The sequence below is a fragment of the Staurois parvus genome, unplaced genomic scaffold, assembly GCF_062004578.1.
Source record: "Staurois parvus isolate SC_StPar_1 unplaced genomic scaffold, SC_StPar_1.0 ptg000504l, whole genome shotgun sequence".
Lineage (NCBI taxonomy): Eukaryota > Metazoa > Chordata > Amphibia > Anura > Ranidae > Staurois > Staurois parvus.
The window spans coordinates 64,633-83,379 of NW_028318300.1; the positions used below are offsets into that span (position 1 = coordinate 64,633).

An 18,747-nucleotide genomic window follows, 5' to 3' on the forward strand; every position below is an offset into this window, starting at 1 on the left:
AGCTCATCTCTTTGCTGCTTTTTATTCACTGTCCAATCACAGGCAAGGGGTGGGTCCAGGATGACCTGGGCTCAGAGGATGTAGATTGAAGACTGCCAGCATCATTTAACCTGGAAGATTGAGGACATCTTGTGGTGGAAGAGCACAGCCGGGGACAGCTGAGGATTTGAGTATTGCTCTTTTAATGGGCTCCTATGACGTTTTGGGCGGAGCTCTGCCTGCAGGATCTGTTTACTCACAAAGAATGTTTTGTCTTCCTGTAATATGTTCTAATTCCGGCTCATTGATCATCCCTCTCCTGGTGGAAGCTGGACTCTTTGCGATCCTTCCTGGTGGAAGCTGGAATCTTTCCAATCCTTCCTGGTGGAAGCTGGACTCTTTCCAATCCTTCCTGGTGGAAGCGGGACTCTTTCCAATCCTTCCTGGTGGAAGCGGGACTCTTTCCAATCCTTCCTGGTGGAAGCGGGACTCTTTCCAATCCTTCCTGGTGGAAGTGGGACTCTTTGCGATCCTTCCTGGTGGAAGCGGGACTCTTTGCGATCCTTCCTGGTGGAAGCTGGACTCTTTCCAATCCTTCCTGGTGGAAGCGGGAATCTTTCTAATCCTTCCTGGTGGAAGCGAGAATCTTTCCAATCCTTCCTGGTGGAAGCGGGAATCTTCCCATTCCTTCCTGGTGGAAGCGGGAATCTTTCCAATCCTTCCTGGTGGAAGCGGGAATCTTTCCAATCATTCCTGGTGGAAGCGGGAATCTTTCTAATCCTTCCTCGTGGAAGCGGGAATCTTTCCAATCCTTCCTGGTGGAAGCGGGAATCTTCCCATTCCTTCCTGGTGGAAGCGGGAATCTTTCCAATCCTTCCTGGTGGAAGCGGGAATCTTTCCAATCCTTCCTGGTGGAAGCGGGAATCTTTCTAATCCTTCCTGGTGGAAGCGGGAATCTTTCCAATCCTTCCTGGTGGAAGCGGGAATCTTCCCATTCCTTCCTGGTGGAAGCGGGAATCTTTCCAATCCTTCCTGGTGGAAGCGGGAATCTTTCCAATCATTCCTGGTGAAAGCGAGAATCTTTCCAATCCTTCCTGGTGGAAGCGGGAATCTTTCCAATCCTTCCTGGTGGAAGCGGGAATCTTTCCGATCCTTCCTGGTGGAAGCGGGAATCTTTCCGATCCCTCCTGGTTGAAACTGGACTCTTTCCGATCCTTCCTGGTGGAAGTGGGACTCTTTCCGATCCTTCCTGGTGGAAGCGGGACTCTTTGCGATCCTTACTGATGGAAACCGAACTCTTTCCGATCCTTACTGGTGGAAACCGAACTCTTTGCGATCCTTCCTGGTGGAAGCGGGACTCTGCGATCCTTCCTGGTGGAAGTGGGACTCTTTCCGATCCTTCCTGGTGGAAGCGGGACTCTTTCCGATCCTTCCTGATGGAAACCGAACTCTTTCCGATCCTTCCTGGTGGAAGCGGGACTCTTTGCGATCCTTCCTGGTGGAAGCGGGACTCTTTGCGATCCTTACTGATGGAAACCGAACTCTTTGCGATCCTTACTGATGGAAACCGAACTCTTTGCGATCCTTCCTGGTGGAAGCGGGACTCTTTGCGATCCTTCCTGGTGGAAGCGGGACTCTTTGCGATCCTTCCTGGTGGAAGCGGGACTCTTTGCGATCCTTCCTGGTGGAAGCGAGACTCTTTGCAATCCTTCCTGGTGGAAGCGGGACTCTTTGCGATCCTTCCTGGTGGAAGCGGGACTCTGCGATCCTTTCTGGTGGAAGTGGGACTCTTTCCGATCCTTCCTGGTGGAAGCGGGACTCTTTCCGATCCTTCCTGATGGAAACCGAACTCTTTGCGATCCTTCCTGGTGGAAGCGGGACTCTGCGATCCTTCCTGGTGGAAGTGGGAATCTTTCCGATCCTTCCTGGTGGAAGCGGGACTCTTTCCGATCCTTCCTGATGGAAACCGAACTCTTTCCGATCCTTCCTGGTGGAAGCGGGACTCTTTGCGATCCTTCCTGGTGGAAGCGGGACTCTTTGCGATCCTTACTGGTGGAAACCGAACTCTTTGCGATCCTTCCTGGTGGAAGCAGGACTCTTTGCGATCCTTCCTGGTGGAAGCGGGACTCTTTGCGATCCTTACTGGTGGAAACCGAACTCTTTGCGATCCTTCCTGGTGGAAGCGGGACTCTTTGCGATCCTTCCTGGTGGAAGCGGGACTCTTTGCGATCCTTCCTGGTGGAAGCGGGACTCTTTGCGATCCTTCCTGGTGGAAGCGGGACTCTTTGCGATCCTTCCTGGTGGAAGCGGGACTCTTTGCGATCCTTCCTGGTGGAAGCGGGACTCTTTGCGATCCTTCCTGGTGGAAGCGGGACTCTTTGCGATCCTTCCTGGTGGAAGCGGGACTCTGCGATCCTTCCTGGTAGAAGTGGGACTCTTTCCGATCCTTCCTGGTGGAAGCGGGACTCTTTGCGATCCTTCCTGATGGAAACCGAACTCTTTGCGATCCTTCCTGGTGGAAGCGGGACTCTGCGATCCTTCCTGGTGGAAGTGGGACTCTTTCCGATCCTTCCTGGTGGAAGCGGGACTCTTTGCGATCCTTCCTGGTGGAAGCGGGACTCTTTGCGATCCTTCCTGGTGGAAGCGGGACTCTTTGCGATCCTTCCTGGTGGAAGCGAGACTCTTTGCGATCCTTCCTGGTGGAAGCGGGACTCTTTGCGATCCTTCCTGGTAGAAGCGGGACTCTGCGATCCTTCCTGGTGGAAGTGGGACTCTTTCCGATCCTTCCTGGTGGAAGCGGGACTCTTTCCGATCCTTCCTGGTGGAAGCGGGACTCTTTCCGATCCTTCCTGATGGAAACCGAACTCTTTGCGATCCTTCCTGGTGGAAGCGGGACTCTGCGATCCTTCCTGGTGGAAGTGGGACTCTTTCCGATCCTTCCTGGTGGAAGCGGGACTCTTTCCGATCCTTCCTGATGGAAACCGAACTCTTTCCGATCCTTCCTGGTGGAAGCGGGACTCTTTGCGATCCTTCCTGGTGGAAGCGGGACTCTTTGCGATCCTTACTGATGGAAACCGAACTCTTTCCGATCCTTACTGGTGGAAACCGAACTCTTTGCGATCCTTCCTGGTGGAAGCGGGACTCTTTGCGATCCTTCCTGGTGGAAGCGGGACTCTTTGCGATCCTTCCTGGTGGAAGCGGGACTCTTTGCGATCCTTCCTGGTGGAAGCGGGACTCTTTGCGATCCTTCCTGGTGGAAGCGGGACTCTTTGCGATCCTTCCTGGTGGAAGCGGGACTCTTTGCGATCCTTCCTGGTGGAAGCGGGACTCTTTGCGATCCTTCCTGGTGGAAGCGGGACTCTTTGCGATCCTTCCTGGTGGAAGCGGGACTCTGCGATCCTTCCTGGTGGAAGTGGGACTCTTTCCGATCCTTCCTGGTGGAAGCGGGACTCTTTCCGATCCTTCCTGGTGGAAGCGGGACTCTTTGCGATCCTTCCTGGTGGAAGCGGGACTCTTTGCGATCCTTCCTGGTGGAAGCGGGACTCTTTGCGATCCTTCCTGGTGGAAGCGGAACTCTTTGCGATCCTTCCTGGTGGAAGCGGGACTCTTTGCGATCCTTCCTGGTGGAAGCGGGACTCTTTGCGATCCTCCCTGGTGGAAGCGGGACTTTTTGCGATCCTCCCTGGTGGAAGCGGGACTCTTTGCGATCCCTCCTGGTGGAAGCGGGACTCTTTGCGATCCTTCCTGGTGGAAGCGGGACTCTTTGCGATCTTTCTTGCATGTTGGGATAGGGATCGCTGTGTCCAGGCCGAGCCTCGTTCCCGGGGTGGAGATGTCTGCGGTTCCATAATGGGGATTTCATTGACACATTATCTGATGGCGATGATGTCATTCCCCAGGAAACAGTAAAACCCGATTTATGGAAGGATTTATCCTGAGCTTATCGCCGCGTCCTTCTATAAATATTTCATAGTTCATGTGGCCGCCCCACGCCTGCCCAGAATAGCTCCTCTCCCCGCATTGTGAGATGAACGCCTTTCCCATCGTTCCTCCAGCTACAGGCGGCGTACCGCCAGACTCATCGCAAGATTTCCTCCCATCCATCGCGCTTCTGCTATTCTTTTTGGATCTTTCAGAATTGAGGGAACAGATGTCCATTACCGTTACTAAGATATGCGAACCAATCGTTGGATTCAAGAGGTGAAAGATTAAAGGATTACAGCTGAAAAGGGAGGAGTTCGGCAAAGCGGACGCTTTATGGTGAGCCTGTGCTCTGCCGATGGAGGTGTACCCAACGACCTCCATAACGGGAAGCTGCACACTGCTGTCCCATTCGGGGGATTCACTGCATTGTAAAACGTCTGTCCCCACGAGGACCCGCAAAAAACAACTGCTTTCTGTGTCCCATACACTCTGCCATGCAGCCCGCAGCTGTATTTTATCGCAGCGCATTGTACAGAACCGCATGGCACCCTGCAGCATCACATTGTACAGAACCGCATGGCACTCTGCAGCAGCACATTGTACAGAACCGCATGGCACTCTGCAGCATCGCATTGTACAGAACCGCATGGCACTCTGCAGCAGCACATTGTACAGAACCGCATGGCACTCTGCAGCATCGCATTGTACAGAACCGCATGGCACTCTGCAGCAGCACATTGTACAGAACCGCATGGCACTCTGCAGCATCGCATTGTACAGAACCGCATGGCACTCTGCAGCATCGCATTGTACAGAACCGCATGGCACTCTGCAGCATCGCATTGTACAGAACCGCATGGCACTCTGCAGCATCGCATTGTACAGAACCGCATGGCACTCTGCAGCATCGCATTGTACAGAACCGCATGGCACCCTGCAGCAGTGTGCTGGTATACAGAGACATAAATGAGGTGTAAGTTTGTACAATTCAAATAAAGTTTGTTAAAAAAAAAAAAAGGGAGCCGTGTGTGATGCGTTACGTTTCGGACCCCACAGTCCGCTATTGCAGTCAGGCCTGGAGAGATGACGCATTTCAGCCGTCCATTCTTGTGTGAATTCTCCCAACTTTATTGGTCCAGCACTGTTGAGGACGCTCCCCCCCCCCCCCCCCGCCTCTCGAATGCGTTTGTCTTCCCGCGACTGGAGCTTAGCCACTTCCCCTCCAGAACAATTGTTTCATTTTTTGCAAACATAAAAAGCCTCATTTGTAGCCATAAAACTATACTGTGATCCCCAAAGAACACTGATTTGTGGAAGCGGAGAGCCTGTCCAATAAAGATGGCGGTGACATTGGGGTTGCGTCAAGTAAATGGATACCAAACGTGTCATGTCCTAAAATTGTGTGCGCCCAGGATCTCACAAATACTACAGCACCCCAAAATATCTATGGGGGGCAAATTGAAGCCTCGAGTGGTGGGTGTTGCCTGTGAGCTCTGCTGATGAATTATTATTAAACGCTCCCCACCCACCACTCCTTTTCCTCCAGCTCCGGCACCACCTCTGTACAGCTGACTGTCAGCTTGTGATCCGCAGATGAGGTTTGATGAATAAATGCCGCATCCCAGGTGGCCTCTCTCTTTATTGCCGCACCCCAAAGAGGCCTCACAAGTCCCTCTGTACAGCTGACTGTCAGCTTGTGATCCACAGATGAGGTTTGATGAATAAATGCCGCATCCCAGGTGGCCTCTCTCTTTATTGCCGCACCCCAAAGAGGCCTCACAAGTCCCTCTGTACAGCTGACTGTCAGCTTGTGATCCGCAGATGAGGTTTGATGAATAAATGCCGCGTCCCAGGTGGCCTCTCTCTTTATTGCCGCACCCCAAAGAGGCCTCACAAGTCCCTCTGTACAGCTGACTGTCAGCTTGTGATCCGCAGATGAGGTTTGATGAATAAATGCCGCGTCCCAGGTGGCCTCTCTCTTTATTGCCGCACCCCAAAGAGGCCTCACAAGTCCCTCTGTACAGCTGACTGTCAGCTTGTGATCCGCAGATGAGGTTTGATGAATAAATGCCGCATCCCAGGTGGCCTCTCTCTTTATTGCCGCACCCCAAAGAGGCCTCACAAGTCCCTCTGTACAGCTGACTGTCAGCTTGTGATCCGCAGATGAGGTTTGATGAATAAATGCCGCATCCCAGGTGGCCTCTCTCTTTATTGCCGCACCCCAAAGAGGCCTCACAAGTCCCTCTGTACAGCTGACTGTCAGCTTGTGATCCGCAGATGAGGTTTGATGAATAAATGCCGCATCCCAGGTGCCCTCTCTCTTTATTGCCGCACCCCAAAGAGGCCTCACAAGTCCCTCTGTACAGCCGACTGTCAGCTTGTGATCCGCAGATGAGGTTTGATGAATAAATGCCGCGTCCCAGGTGGCCTCTCCCTTCAGTATAGAGCAGATAATAGGGACAGTGACTGGACAATTCTTTGTTCTGCCCCCCAATCAGTGTTCAGCTGACCCCCCCGGCAATGTAGACGTTGGATATGGATTTCGCCGTCCAGGTAGTTCTGCCAGGTGATGGATTTTTCTGCTGTAAGCAAGTCTTTGGTTGTCAGCGATTATCAATACTTGATTGGCCCGGGAGCTGTGCAGGAGGCGCTGATTGCTGTCTCAGACCTCTGTGGAGTCCCAGCCGACGCCGGAGCCGCGTTTTACCCGTCAGCAAGTTACACGCAAACAACTGAAAAACAAAGAAAAGCAGAAACCGGAGATCTGCATCTCATTGGCACCAGCAGCCTGGTCTGACCTGAACAGAAGTCTCTCCACCATCTCCCTGCTGGTTCCTCTCATCGATTATTCAGCGCACTTTGTTCCCGACCGCCAGCTAACACGCACAGATCGCTGCTGACAGGAAATGTTTGTGTCGTTCATTTGTGTAGCTTGTCAATGGCGAACTGTGATCACAACTCAGACTGGAAACAGCACAAGGAGCCAATTGGCTGAGCTGCAGTGCAAGGAAGACACTGACAGGGGGAGAGAGCAGAGTGGCTGGGAGGTGCTGAACTGAAATGCATCATATTTGTATATAAAATGTAACTATTTTGTGTACTTACAATCATTTCACTTCCTGCTGTTCTGGAGGCACTGGTGACTTAGCCGGTGTCTCCTGGCTGCCCCTGAGAAGGCTACTTCACTGGTTCCTTCCAGTCACCTCTCCTGTGTAAAGTGTCAGATTTTGCAGAAATCTTCTGAGATCTCAGGAGAAAGTTCTTTATTTGCTCTACACAGCGCATGTGCTGCCTGAGATCTGCAGACGTTCAATAGAAAGCCGCACAGCTCCAAAGCTCTGTGAATGTCATACCGTACGCTATATTCAATGTAAAAGGCTTTCAGACATAGTCCTCACCTTCAGGTACGCCGGCTGACGCATTTCACCCCAATTGGGTTCATTCATAAAGGGGTGGCTTTGTCAGGGCCTGAATCACCTGCTGGTGACACTGTGATTCCTTGGGTGCAGGGTTGTAATTCTAGTGTCTGACAGCAGGTGTCACCCAGCAGATCCCAGTAATCCGTTTATACTGATGCTGGCTGCTTGGAAAGTATTTAGGTCCTCCCCATTAGTACCCCTCACTCAAGTGTTCTGCTGCTGCCTGTTGCCTTTTATCCTGAACTTGCTCCAGCCCTGTACCCCGCTGCCTTGTTCTTGCCCTGTACCCCGCTGCCCTGTACCCCGCTGCCTTGTTCTTGCCCTGTACCCCGCTGCCCTGTACCCCGCTGCCTTGTTCTTGCCCTGTACCCCGCTGCCCTGTACCCCGCTGCCTTGTTCTTGCCCTGTACCCCGCTGCCCTGTACCCCGCTGCCTTGTTCTTGCCCTGTACCCCGCTGCCCTGTACCCCGCTGCCTTGTTCTTGCCCTGTACCCCGCTGCCCTGTACCCTGCTGCCTTGTTCTTGCCCTGTACCCCACTGCACTGTACCCTGCTGCCCTGTACCCTGCTGCCTTGTTCCTGCCCTGTACCCCGCTGCCCTGTACCCCGCTGCCCTGTACCCTGCTGCCTTGTTCCTGCCCTGTACCCCGCTGCCCTGTACCCCGCTGCCTTGTTCTTGCCCTGTACCCCGCTGCCCTGTACCCCACTGCCTTGTTCCTGCCCTTTACCCTGCTGCCTTGTTCCTGCCCTGTACCCCGCTGCCCTGTACCCCGCTGCCTTGTTCCTGCCCTGTACCCCACTGCCTTGTTCCTGCCCTGTACCCCGCTGCCTTGTTCCCGCCCTGTACCCCGCTGCCTTGTTCCCGCCCTGTACCCCACTGCCTTGTTCCCGCCCTGTACCCCGCTGCCTAGTTCCCGCCCTGTACCCCGCTGCCTTGTTCCCGCCCTGTACCCCGCTGCCTTGTTCCTGCCCTGTACCCCACTGCCTTGTTCCTGCCCTGTACCCCGCTGCCTTGTTCCCGCCCTGTACCCCGCTGCCTTGTTCCCGCCCTGTACCCCACTGCCTTGTTCCCGCCCTGTACCCCGCTGCCTAGTTCCCGCCCTGTACCCCGCTGCCTAGTTCCCGCCCTGTACCCCGCTGCCTTGTTCCCGCCCTGTACCCCGCTGCCTTGTTCCCGCCCTGTACCCCGCTGCCTTGTTCCCGCCCTGTACCCCGCTGCCTTGCTCCTGCCCTGTACCCCACTGCCTTGTTCCTGCCCTGTACCCTGCTACCCTGTACCCTGCTACCACCCAGATCTGGCCATCCTGGCTGCTGATTCCTGACTGGCTTGGTATAATGTAAGCTGTGCCAGATCTCGTCCGGCATGCGTGGCGTCAGGCGCACTCAGTGGGCCGAGGAAGATGCCAGCCTCCAATGATATTTCTAAAAATGGCGGTGCACCATGGGGAGCCCAAGTGGGAGGGACCTGTGAGATGGGGAAATCTAATCTCCTTTAATATATTTATTTAGATTGAGCTGTTTATTAATGGGGGAGGGGAAGGGGGGGGGTGGAATATCATGACTCCTGCCCTGTGCTTTGTGCAGAGCTGTGTAAATCTCAGGACTGGATGGATAGAAATACAAATCCTTTTGCTGAGTAAGCTGCCTCCATATATGTTTTCCATTTGTAGAACTGAACTCCCGGCAAATCGCTAAATATAAAGACCAATTGTAAGTGAACGTTCGGTTATGGGTGGACAGCGAGTCCCCATTGGGAACACATTTGTGGGCCATCTATACAGACCCGGATTCGGGGCGGATCAGGATAGAGACCGGCCTATAGAAGGCTGCAGTGACCTGGCTGGACGCGATGGATGCCGGAATGAAGGAGATGAGTGACCTACAGGGTGGTGTGTCCCTTTAAGTAGGTGAAATGCGTTCTTTACGTGTTTGATGCGCCGGCGTGTATTACAATAAATACGAACGACGTCAATATTCAGTGAATCAGCTTCCAGTATTGGAAAGTCATTTACAAATAACCCGTTGTGCCGCGCGCAGTGAGTGGGCTGCAGTCAGGTGCAGCAGACGGTAAAACCGCCACGCGGCAAAATGAGGTCAAGTGCTCCTGAGAACGGATGTTTGAGAGACAAAAGCTTCCGACGTCTAATTGGTGGTAAGAATGCCATCTGGTTGGTGCATTGTGTGCGGAACTCGTTAGCCACTTCTTGCCGCTGCCACCTCATTGGCTGTACGGAATGGAAGATTCAAGAGCAGCTCCAGAATCCGTGAAATGACGTTTTCAGCTCCATGTAGCCAGTAGAGGTGACCTCTGAATGGTCAGTGTTACCCAGAGGACACCACGGCGGGCTGAAGGCGGGGCTAACCATTTCCTGGCTCAGTATATCGGCGGGATCCATCATTTGTGAGAAAATCGTTCAAATCTTATTATTGGATCTATAGCTGAACTCCATGCAGATCCAAAAGTCTATAATACTCCGGGAGGAGAACGGCGCAACTCAAGTCTAGTGAAACTACCAAAGTTTAGGAAGTGTAGCAACGCGTTTCAGGGTAATGAAGATGAAGTCCTTCCAGCAGGGGTTGGCTGTCTGACGAGCTGGAATCCCTTCATCTTCATTTCCCCAAATTACCTTCCAGTCGTATCGTACATCTTTGTCAGCAAATAGGAGTTGTCGGAGGAGGAGTTGTCGGAGGAGTTGTCGGCCCCAGAATGTCTTGTCGGCGTTCCAACCTTTTGTTGTGAATAGTAGACCTTCTTCCCCCCTTCGGAGCTCCGCAGTGCCGTGTTTGTTGATTCCTGTGAACAAAAACATGGAAATTTGCAGCTCACAAAGTTCACAAGGGTGCAGTCATGGTCTGAAGAGGAGGAGCCTCCATCTCTGAACACCACACCCTCCTGGCCCCTCCCCCAGAGCAAGACGCCCACGGCCTGCGAACCAGTCTGTGAAAGCCCGCCCTCCAAGTACTTGGTGATGGCTCTTCCATGCAGAGACTCCCGGATGGGGAAAGGAAAAAGACCTGAAGGCCACAGACCCTCCCCCCAACATCAGAGCAGACCCCAAAATGCTGCCTGCACCCTCCATCTCTTAAATAACAAAAAACACACATGCAGTGGAAGTGTCTGCGATGACCCGTGTAAGAGTGCCAGAGCGATACACCAGGCAGGTGGTCACAATGGGAAATGCACCGGCCTGGTCATATGAGGGGTGCAAGAACCGCAAAGGTAGGAGAGTTCTGCCTCCAACCAACGACAAGCCTTGGGAACCAATCCAGATCCAATCCGGTCATGTTCCAGCATGACAATGACCCAAAACACACGGCCAAGGCAACAAAGGAGCGGCTCAAGAAGAAGCACATTAAGGTCCTGGAGTGGCCTAGCCAGTCTCCACACCTTCATCCGATTGACAATCTGTGGAGGAGCTGAAAGTTCGAGTTGCCAAACGTCAGCCACCAAACCTTAATGACTTGGAGAGGATCTGCCAAGAGGAGTGCGCCAAAATCCCTCCTGAGATGTGTGCGAACCTGGGGGCCAACTCCAGGAAACGTCTGACCTCTGTGATGGCCAACAAGGGATTGGCCACCAAGTACTAAGTCATGTTTTGTGAAGGGGATCCAATCCTTCTTTCCCTCATGAACATGCAGATCCGTCATCATTTGTTAGACGCATTTCTGCTGAATTTGTTGTTGTATTCTGTCTCTCAGTGTTACACCGAACATTCCATTGTTAGACCGATCGTTTCTGTGTGAGGGGCGAACATTCCATTGTTAGACCGATCATTTCTGTGTGAGGGGCGAACATTCCATTGTTAGACCGATCATTTCTGTGTGAGGGGCGAACATTCCATTGTTGGACCGATCGTTTCTGTGTGAGGGGCGAACATTCCATTGTTAGACCGATCGTTTCCGTGTGAGGGGCGAACATTCCATTGTTAGACCGATCATTTCTGTGTGAGGGGCGAACATTCCATTGTTAGACCGATTGTTTCCGTGTGAGGGGCAAACATTCCATTGTTAGACCGATCATTTCTGTGTGAGGGGCGAACATTCCATTGTTAGACCGATCATTTCTGTGTGAGGGGCGAACATTCCATTGTTAGACCGATCATTTCTGTGTGAGGGGCGAACATTCCATTGTTAGACCGATCATTTCTGTGTGAGGGGTGAACATTCCATTGTTAGACCGATCATTTCTGTGTGAGGGGCGAACATTCAGCATCGGGGGGGGGCAATTACACATTTCCTGCACTGTATGTGCGTGGTATGGTACATGTGTGGTATCTGTATGGTATGGTATCTGTATGGTACACGTATGGTATGTGTATGGTACATGTATGTGCATGGTATGTGTATGGAACATGTATGTGCATGGTATGTGTATGGAACATGTATGTGCATGGTACGTGTATGTGTATGGAGCATGTATGTGTATGGTATGTGCATGGTAGATGTATGTGTATGGAACATGTATGTGTGTGGTATGTGCATGGTACGTGTATGCTATGTGTATGGTACATGTATGTGTATAAAACGTGTATGGTACATGTATGTGTATGAAACATGTATGTGCATGGTATGTGTATGGAGCATGTATGTGTATGGTATGTGCATGGTAGATGTATGTGTATGGAACATGTATGTGTATGGTACGTGTATGCTATGTGTATGGTACATGTATGTGTATGGAACATGTATGTGCATGGTATGTGTATGGAGCATGTATGTGTATGGTATGTGCATGGTAGATGTATGTGTATGGAACATGTATGTGTATGGTATGTGCATGGTACGTGTATGCTATGTGTATGGTACATGTATGTGTATGGAACATGTATGTGCATTGTATGTGTATGGAACATGTATGTGCATGTTATGTGTATGGAACATGTATGTGCATTGTATGTGTATGGAACATGTATGTGTATGGAGCATGTATGTGCATGGTATGTGTATGGAACATGTATGTGCATGTTATGTGTATGGAGCATGTATGTGTATGTGAATGTATTTAGCTGTTGGCCTGGTGTTCAGCTGTAATGGCTCATTTGCCGGAGTTCTCCTTTAGCTCAGTAGGGAGGCGGCTGTTGCGCTCGGCGTGGCCCTCAGACACCTCGGATTGGCTTCCGCCTTTTACTTTTTTTCTTTCTTTTAATTTGTAAAGCGCAGTTTCTGTAATGACTTTGATCCGGAGGGATATTGCATTCCATCTTCACACGTAGCAGCAAATGAGGGGAGTGGGCGCCGCTGACTGTTCATTCAGTTACTCAATAACATTTTATACGCGGATCCTCCACTGGGCTCCCGATGTGGGGGATGGGCCTATAATACGGGTCACTTCATCATCAGCAAAGCTTTTGTTTCAGGAAACTGTTTCCTTTTAGAGAGAGGAGAACCTGACCACTGCCCGCCAAAGAGCATGTTCCACCCCGTCCTACAGGTCAAGTTTCCGTCCCCCTACAAAGAGCATGTTCCACCCCGTCCTACAGGTCAAGTGTCCGTCCCCCGCCAAAGAGCATGTTCCACCCCGTCCTACAGGTCAAGTTTCCGTCCCCCTACAAAGAGCATGTTCCACCCCGTCCTACAGGTCAAGTGTCCGTCCCCCTACAAAGAGCATGTTCCACCCCGTCCTACAGGTCAAGTGTCCGTCCCCCTACAAAGAGCATATTCCACCCCGTCCTACAGGTCAAGTGTCCGACCCCCTACAAAGAGCATGTTCCACACCGTCCTACAGGTCAAGTTTCCGTCCCCCTACAAAGAGCATGTTCCATCCCGTCCTACAGGTCAAGTGTCCGTCCCCCTACAAAGAGCATGTTCCACCCCGTCCTACAGGTCAAGTGTCCGTCCCCCTACAAAGAGCATGTTCCACCCCGTCCTACAGGTCAAGTGTCCGTCCCCCTACAAAGAGCATATTCCACCCCGTCCTACAGGTCAAGTGTCCGACCCCCTACAAAGAGCATGTTCCACACCGTCCTACAGGTCAAGTGTCCGTCCCCCTACAAAGAGCATGTTCCACCCCGTCCTACAGGTCAAGTGTCCGTCCCCCTACAAAGAGCATGTTCCACCCCGTCCTACAGGTCAAGTGTCCGTCCCCCTACAAAGAGCATGTTCCACCCCGTCCTACAGGTCAAGTGTCCGTCCCCCTACAAAGAGCATATTCCACCCCGTCCTACAGGTCAAGTGTCCGACCCCCTACAAAGAGCATGTTCCACACCGTCCTACAGGTCAAGTGTCCGTCCCCCTACAAAGAGCATGTTCCACCCCGTCCTACAGGTCAAGTGTCCGACCCCCTACAAAGAGCATATTCCACCCCATCCTACAGGTCAAGTGTCCGTCCTCCTACAAAGAGCATGTTCCACTCCCTCCTACAGGTCAAGTGTCCGTCCCCCTACAAAGAGCATGTTCCACCCCGTCCTACAGGTCAAGTGTCCGTCCCCCTACAAAGAGCATATTCCACTCCCTCCTACAGGTCAAGTGTCCGTCCCCCTACAAAGAGCATGTTCCACCCCGTCCTACAGGTCAAGTGTCCGTCCCCCTACAAAGAGCATGTTCCACCCCGTCCTACAGGTCAAGTGTCCGTCCCCCTACAAAGAGCATATTCCACCCCGTCCTACAGGTCAAGTGTCCGTCCCCCTACAAAGAGCATATTCCACTCCCTCCTACAGGTCAAGCGTCCGTCCCCCTACAAAGAGCATGTTCCACCCCGTCCTACAGGTCAAGTGTCCGTCCCCCTACAAACAGCATATTCCACCCTGTCCTACAGGTCAAGTGTCCGACCCCTACAAAGAGCATGTTCCACTCCTTCCTACAGGTCAAGTGTCCGTCCCCCTACAAAGAGCATGTTCCACCCCCTCCTTCAGGCCAAGTGTCTGACCCCCTACAAAGAGCATATTCCACTCCCTCCTACAGGTCAAGTGTCCGTCCCCCTACAAAGAGCATATTCCACCCCGTCCTACAGGTCAAGTGTCCGACCCCCTACAAAGAGCATGATCCACACCCTCCTACAGGTCAAGTGTCCAACCCCCTACAAAGAGCATGATCCACACCCTCCTACAGGTCAAGTGTCCAACCCCCTACAAAGAGCATATTCCACTCCCTCCTACAGGTCAAGTGTCCAACCCCCTACAAAGAGCATGTTCCACCCCATCCTACAGGTCAAGTGTCTGACCCCCTACAAAGAGCATGTTCCACCCCCTCCTACAGGCCAAGTTTCCGACCCCCTACAAAGAGCATGTTCCACCCCCTCCTACAGGTCAAGTTTCCGACCCCCTACAAAGAACGTATTTTCTATCTGCTATGAAATATCTGGTTTGGTTGATGCTTCTAGCAGATGATGGAGAGTTGAATCTTCCCTCTCTTTTTATCTTTTCTAGTCCTTTCTGTTGGTGAAATCTTTGTGCTTCAACTCCTAGCTCTGAAGTTCTGAGTTTGGTTTGAACCCTTTAGATCCCTAACAAGGTAATCTGTAGACTTTGATACCGATTATGTCAGAGTTAGTTTTTATCCAGGTCCAACTTTGCTTACATCTGGAAGATTGTCATGGGATCTCTCGTACCAGTTCCAAGAAATCAGAACCCCAGAGCAGTACCTGGAATGTTCTTCAGTCTCAATAACCGCATTGTTTTTCTTTTGTTTGTCAGGCCCGCTACAAGCAAAGCCTGGACCCCACTGTAGATGAGGTGAAGAAACTCTGCACATCCCTCAGGAGAAACGCAAAGGAAGAGAGAGTGCTTTTCCACTATAATGGACACGGAGTCCCACGACCCACCGTCAATGGAGAGATATGGGTCTTCAATAAGGTGCGTAGTGCTGTATTCACTGGACTTTCCTTTCTAGAAAAAGGACATCATGATGGCTGATCTAGAACAGAAATCAGAAATCCACCTAATCCACCACCTCATCACCAGAGTCAGTGAATGTACAATAATTTCTCACACATTCTGAGATTAGCAGGAATATAGGGTCCGTTCACATAAAGGCGGTTTTATTGTTGGTGGAGTTTGGTGACCTGAGCCATCCCCAAGCTTCATATCTACCATTGATACTTCCAATATTGAGATCTTCCTTTCCTAATTCCCATCCCTGTTCCTGTCCTCCCTGGAATTTTGGATTTTCCTTCCCACCGTTGTGTGTTTCAGCTGTTACTTCATCCAAACATCTATAAAATAAATGAAATATCCGGCAGGAATGATGTGCGCTCTTCCTAATGAGCCCAGCAGGACTGCAGGCCTCAGAATTCAGTGTAGAGATCTCACTAGTGGAACCCCTTAGACATAGAAGCAGCTGTCGGGGGGTTTACCTGTCCAGTATCACCAAACACTAAAATGTCCATTTTGGGAGGACTGACTCGCTTATTCCCACCGCTGATAACGATTACCACTCAGGGCCGGCCCTTGAGGATGGACACCCCTGTGAAGCCGCACATTGCTCTGTCTTTGGGATGAAGCACATTTTCTTAGTGAGGCGGAGACCTTCTTGGCCAATCGGACATTTTGAAGCTCTCTGTAATATTGTATATCTAGGAACCTGAAAAGTCCCATATCTTTTAAACCTTAATATTCCAACTGGGTGGTCCCTTTATGGATGGTTCTGAATATATATTGCGGCAGATTCCATATGCCCTCATCTGTGGGGAATCCATGGAAGGGATAGAGTTCTCCATTTCGGGGTTTAGTGTTTTTCCTTCTCCCTTGAGGCCAAGTAAATTGGGAAGCTCTTGAGGGCCTCTTGTGCTCGAACAGTACAGTCCACGGAAATTCCATCCTTGGAAACACGGATTCTCTATTGGTTGATGGTCTTATATAACCACTGCGATATTCCACCCTGATGAAGACTCATACGGAGAATTGAAACGCGTTGGGGTTTGTGTGTCCATCGTTGGGGTTTGTGTGTCCGTCGTTGGGGTTTGTGTCCACGTCGTTGGGGTTTGTGTCCACGTCGTTGGGGTTTGTGTCCACGTCGTTGGGGTTTGTGTCCACGTTGTTGGGGTTTGTGTGAACGTCGTTGGGGTTTGTGTGTACGTCGTTGGGGTTTGTGTGTCCATCGTTGGGGTTTGTGTCCATCGTTGGGGTTTGCGTGTCCATCGTTGGGGTTTGCGTGTCCGTCGTTGGGGTTTGCGTGTCCGTCGTTGGGGTTTGCGTGTCCGTCGTTGGGGTTTGCGTGTCCGTCGTTGGGGTTTGCGTGTCCGTCGTTGGGGTTTGCGTGTCCGTCGTTGGGGTTTGCGTGTACGTCGTTGGGGTTTGCGTGTACGTCGTTGGGGTTTGCGTGTACGTCGTTGGGGTTTGCGTGTACGTCGTTGGGGTTTGTGTACATCGTTGGGGTTTGTGTGTCCATCGTTGGGGCTTGTGTGTCCATCGTTGGGGTTTGTGTGTCCATCGTTGGGGCTTGTGTGTCCATCGTTGGGGCTTGTGTGTCCATCGTTGGGGCTTGTGTGTCCCTCGTTGGGGCTTGTGTGTCCCTCGTTGGGGCTTGTGTGTCCATCGTTGGGGTTTGTGTGTCCCTCGTTGGGGTTTGTGTCCATTGTTGGGGTTTATGTCCGTCGTTGGGGTTTGTGTGTCCGTCGTTGGGGTTTGTGTGTCCATCGTTGGGGTTTATGTCCGTCGTTGGGGTTTGTGTCCATTGTTGGGGCTTGTGTGTACGTCGTTGGGGTTTGTGTCCGTCGTTGGGGTTTGTGTCCGTCGTTGGGGTTTGTGTCCGTCGTTGGGGTTTGTGTCCGTTGTTGGGGCTTGTGTGTACGTCGTTGGGGTTTGTGTGTCCATCGTTGGGGTTTGTGTCCATCGTTGGGGTTTGTGTGTCCGTCGTTGGGGCTTGTGTGTCCGTCGTTGGGGTTTATGTCCGTCGTTGGGGTTTGTGTCCATTGTTGGGGTTTATGTCCGTTGTTGGGGTTTGTGTCCGTTGTTGGGGCTTGTGTGTACGTCGTTGGGGTTTGTGTCCGTCGTTGGGGTTTGTGTCCGTCGTTGGGGTTTGTGTCCGTTGTTGGGGCTTGTGTGTACGTCGTTGGGGTTTGTGTGTCCATCGTTGGGGTTTGTGTCCATCGTTGGGGTTTGTGTGTCCGTCGTTGGGGTTTGTGTGTCCCTCGTTGGGGTTTGTGTGTCCATCGTTGGGGTTTGTGTCCATCGTTGGGGTTTGTGTGTCCGTCGTTGGGGTTTGTGTGTCCATCGTTGGGGCTTGTGTGTCCCTCGTTGGGGTTTGTGTGTCCATCGTTGGGGCTTGTGTGTCCCTCGTTGGGGTTTGTGTGTCCGTCGTTGGGGTTTGTGTGTCCCTCGTTGGGGCTTGTGTGTCCGTCGTTGGGGTTTGTGTCCGTCGTTGGGGTTTATGTCCGTCTTTGGGGTTTGTGTACTCTATGAAAGCATGTAGCCGCTCATCACCCAGCACCATGCCTTCATTATATATGCACACTGTTTTTAATGTATTTATTAAACATTGAAGTTTTTATACAACTTTATTGCTTTTGGGTTTGGCGACATAAAATCCCAATTGTTTGTTAAATAGTTTGATTCTTTAATTTAAGGGATGTAACCGTTTTTCTTTACCTGGAATGGACATAACAACACAACAGACTCCCTGCAGGCAGCCGAGTTGCTTCATTTGATGCTGCAGCACTCTGACGGTGACAGTATTGCTGTTTAATACTGCGATTGTCAGTTACAATTCTAATATTAAAAACAAATAATACATTCAGAAGGTTTTATGAAGAGTCTCGATCAAATAAACGTCTGTCCTTAAGACGATGTAAAGATCATTTTGGTCTGCAGATAAGTAGTGATAGTTACCGGTCGCAGGCTGATCATACTGAATGGGGCTCAGGCATCTCAGCTTCCATAACAATATGGCCGCTCCACCGCCTGTTTTGGGTGAAGACGCAGCAGGCGTTGATCTAGTGCCGATTGTTTCTCATGTGTCTGCAGCATCTGTGAAGTCATTAATAATGAAGGATTCCCAGGCCAGCGCGGTGCGAGGGGTTTTTGGCAGACCTTGTACCCGTGTGTGGGAGCCGGGCGCCCAACCACATCCGCTCCTTTCATTAATGAGAGCTGGAACACCTGCCTTCATCTCTCCGTTTCATCAGGATTTTAATCAGATGCCAGAGATCTGAGCGAGGACGGTGTTAACCATCTCCTGTCCATGTCGCAGTGTACATCGGGAGACGTGTCCTGCAGTCAGATCCGTGTCGCAGTGTACATCTGGAGACGTGTCCTGCAGTCAGATCCGTGTCGCGGTGTACATCGGGAGACGTGTCCTGCAGTCAGATCCGTGTCGCGGTGTACATCGGGAGACGTGTCCTGCAGTCAGATCCGTGTCGCAGTGTACATCGGGAGACGTGTCCTGCAGTCAGATCCGTGTCGCGGTGTACATCGGGAGACGTGTCCTGCAGTCAGATCCGTGTCGCGGTGTACATCGGGAGACGTGTCCTGCAGTCAGATCCGTGTCGCGGT

At 51.8% G+C, this 18,747-nt stretch overlaps 1 protein-coding gene across 1 annotated transcript in view; it reads left to right on the top strand.

Annotated features, from left to right (window-relative positions):
- The window catches only part of LOC149451941 (regulatory-associated protein of mTOR-like), a gene marked incomplete at its 5' end in the record, with an annotated part of 132,827 nt that overhangs the window by 51,299 nt on the left and 62,781 nt on the right, over positions 1-18,747 (top strand). The window contains one exon of the mRNA XM_089689949.1: positions 14,953-15,111. Within this exon, the coding sequence (XP_089546075.1) occupies positions 14,953-15,111 (159 nt within the window). The remainder of the gene's footprint in view (positions 1-14,952; positions 15,112-18,747) is intronic.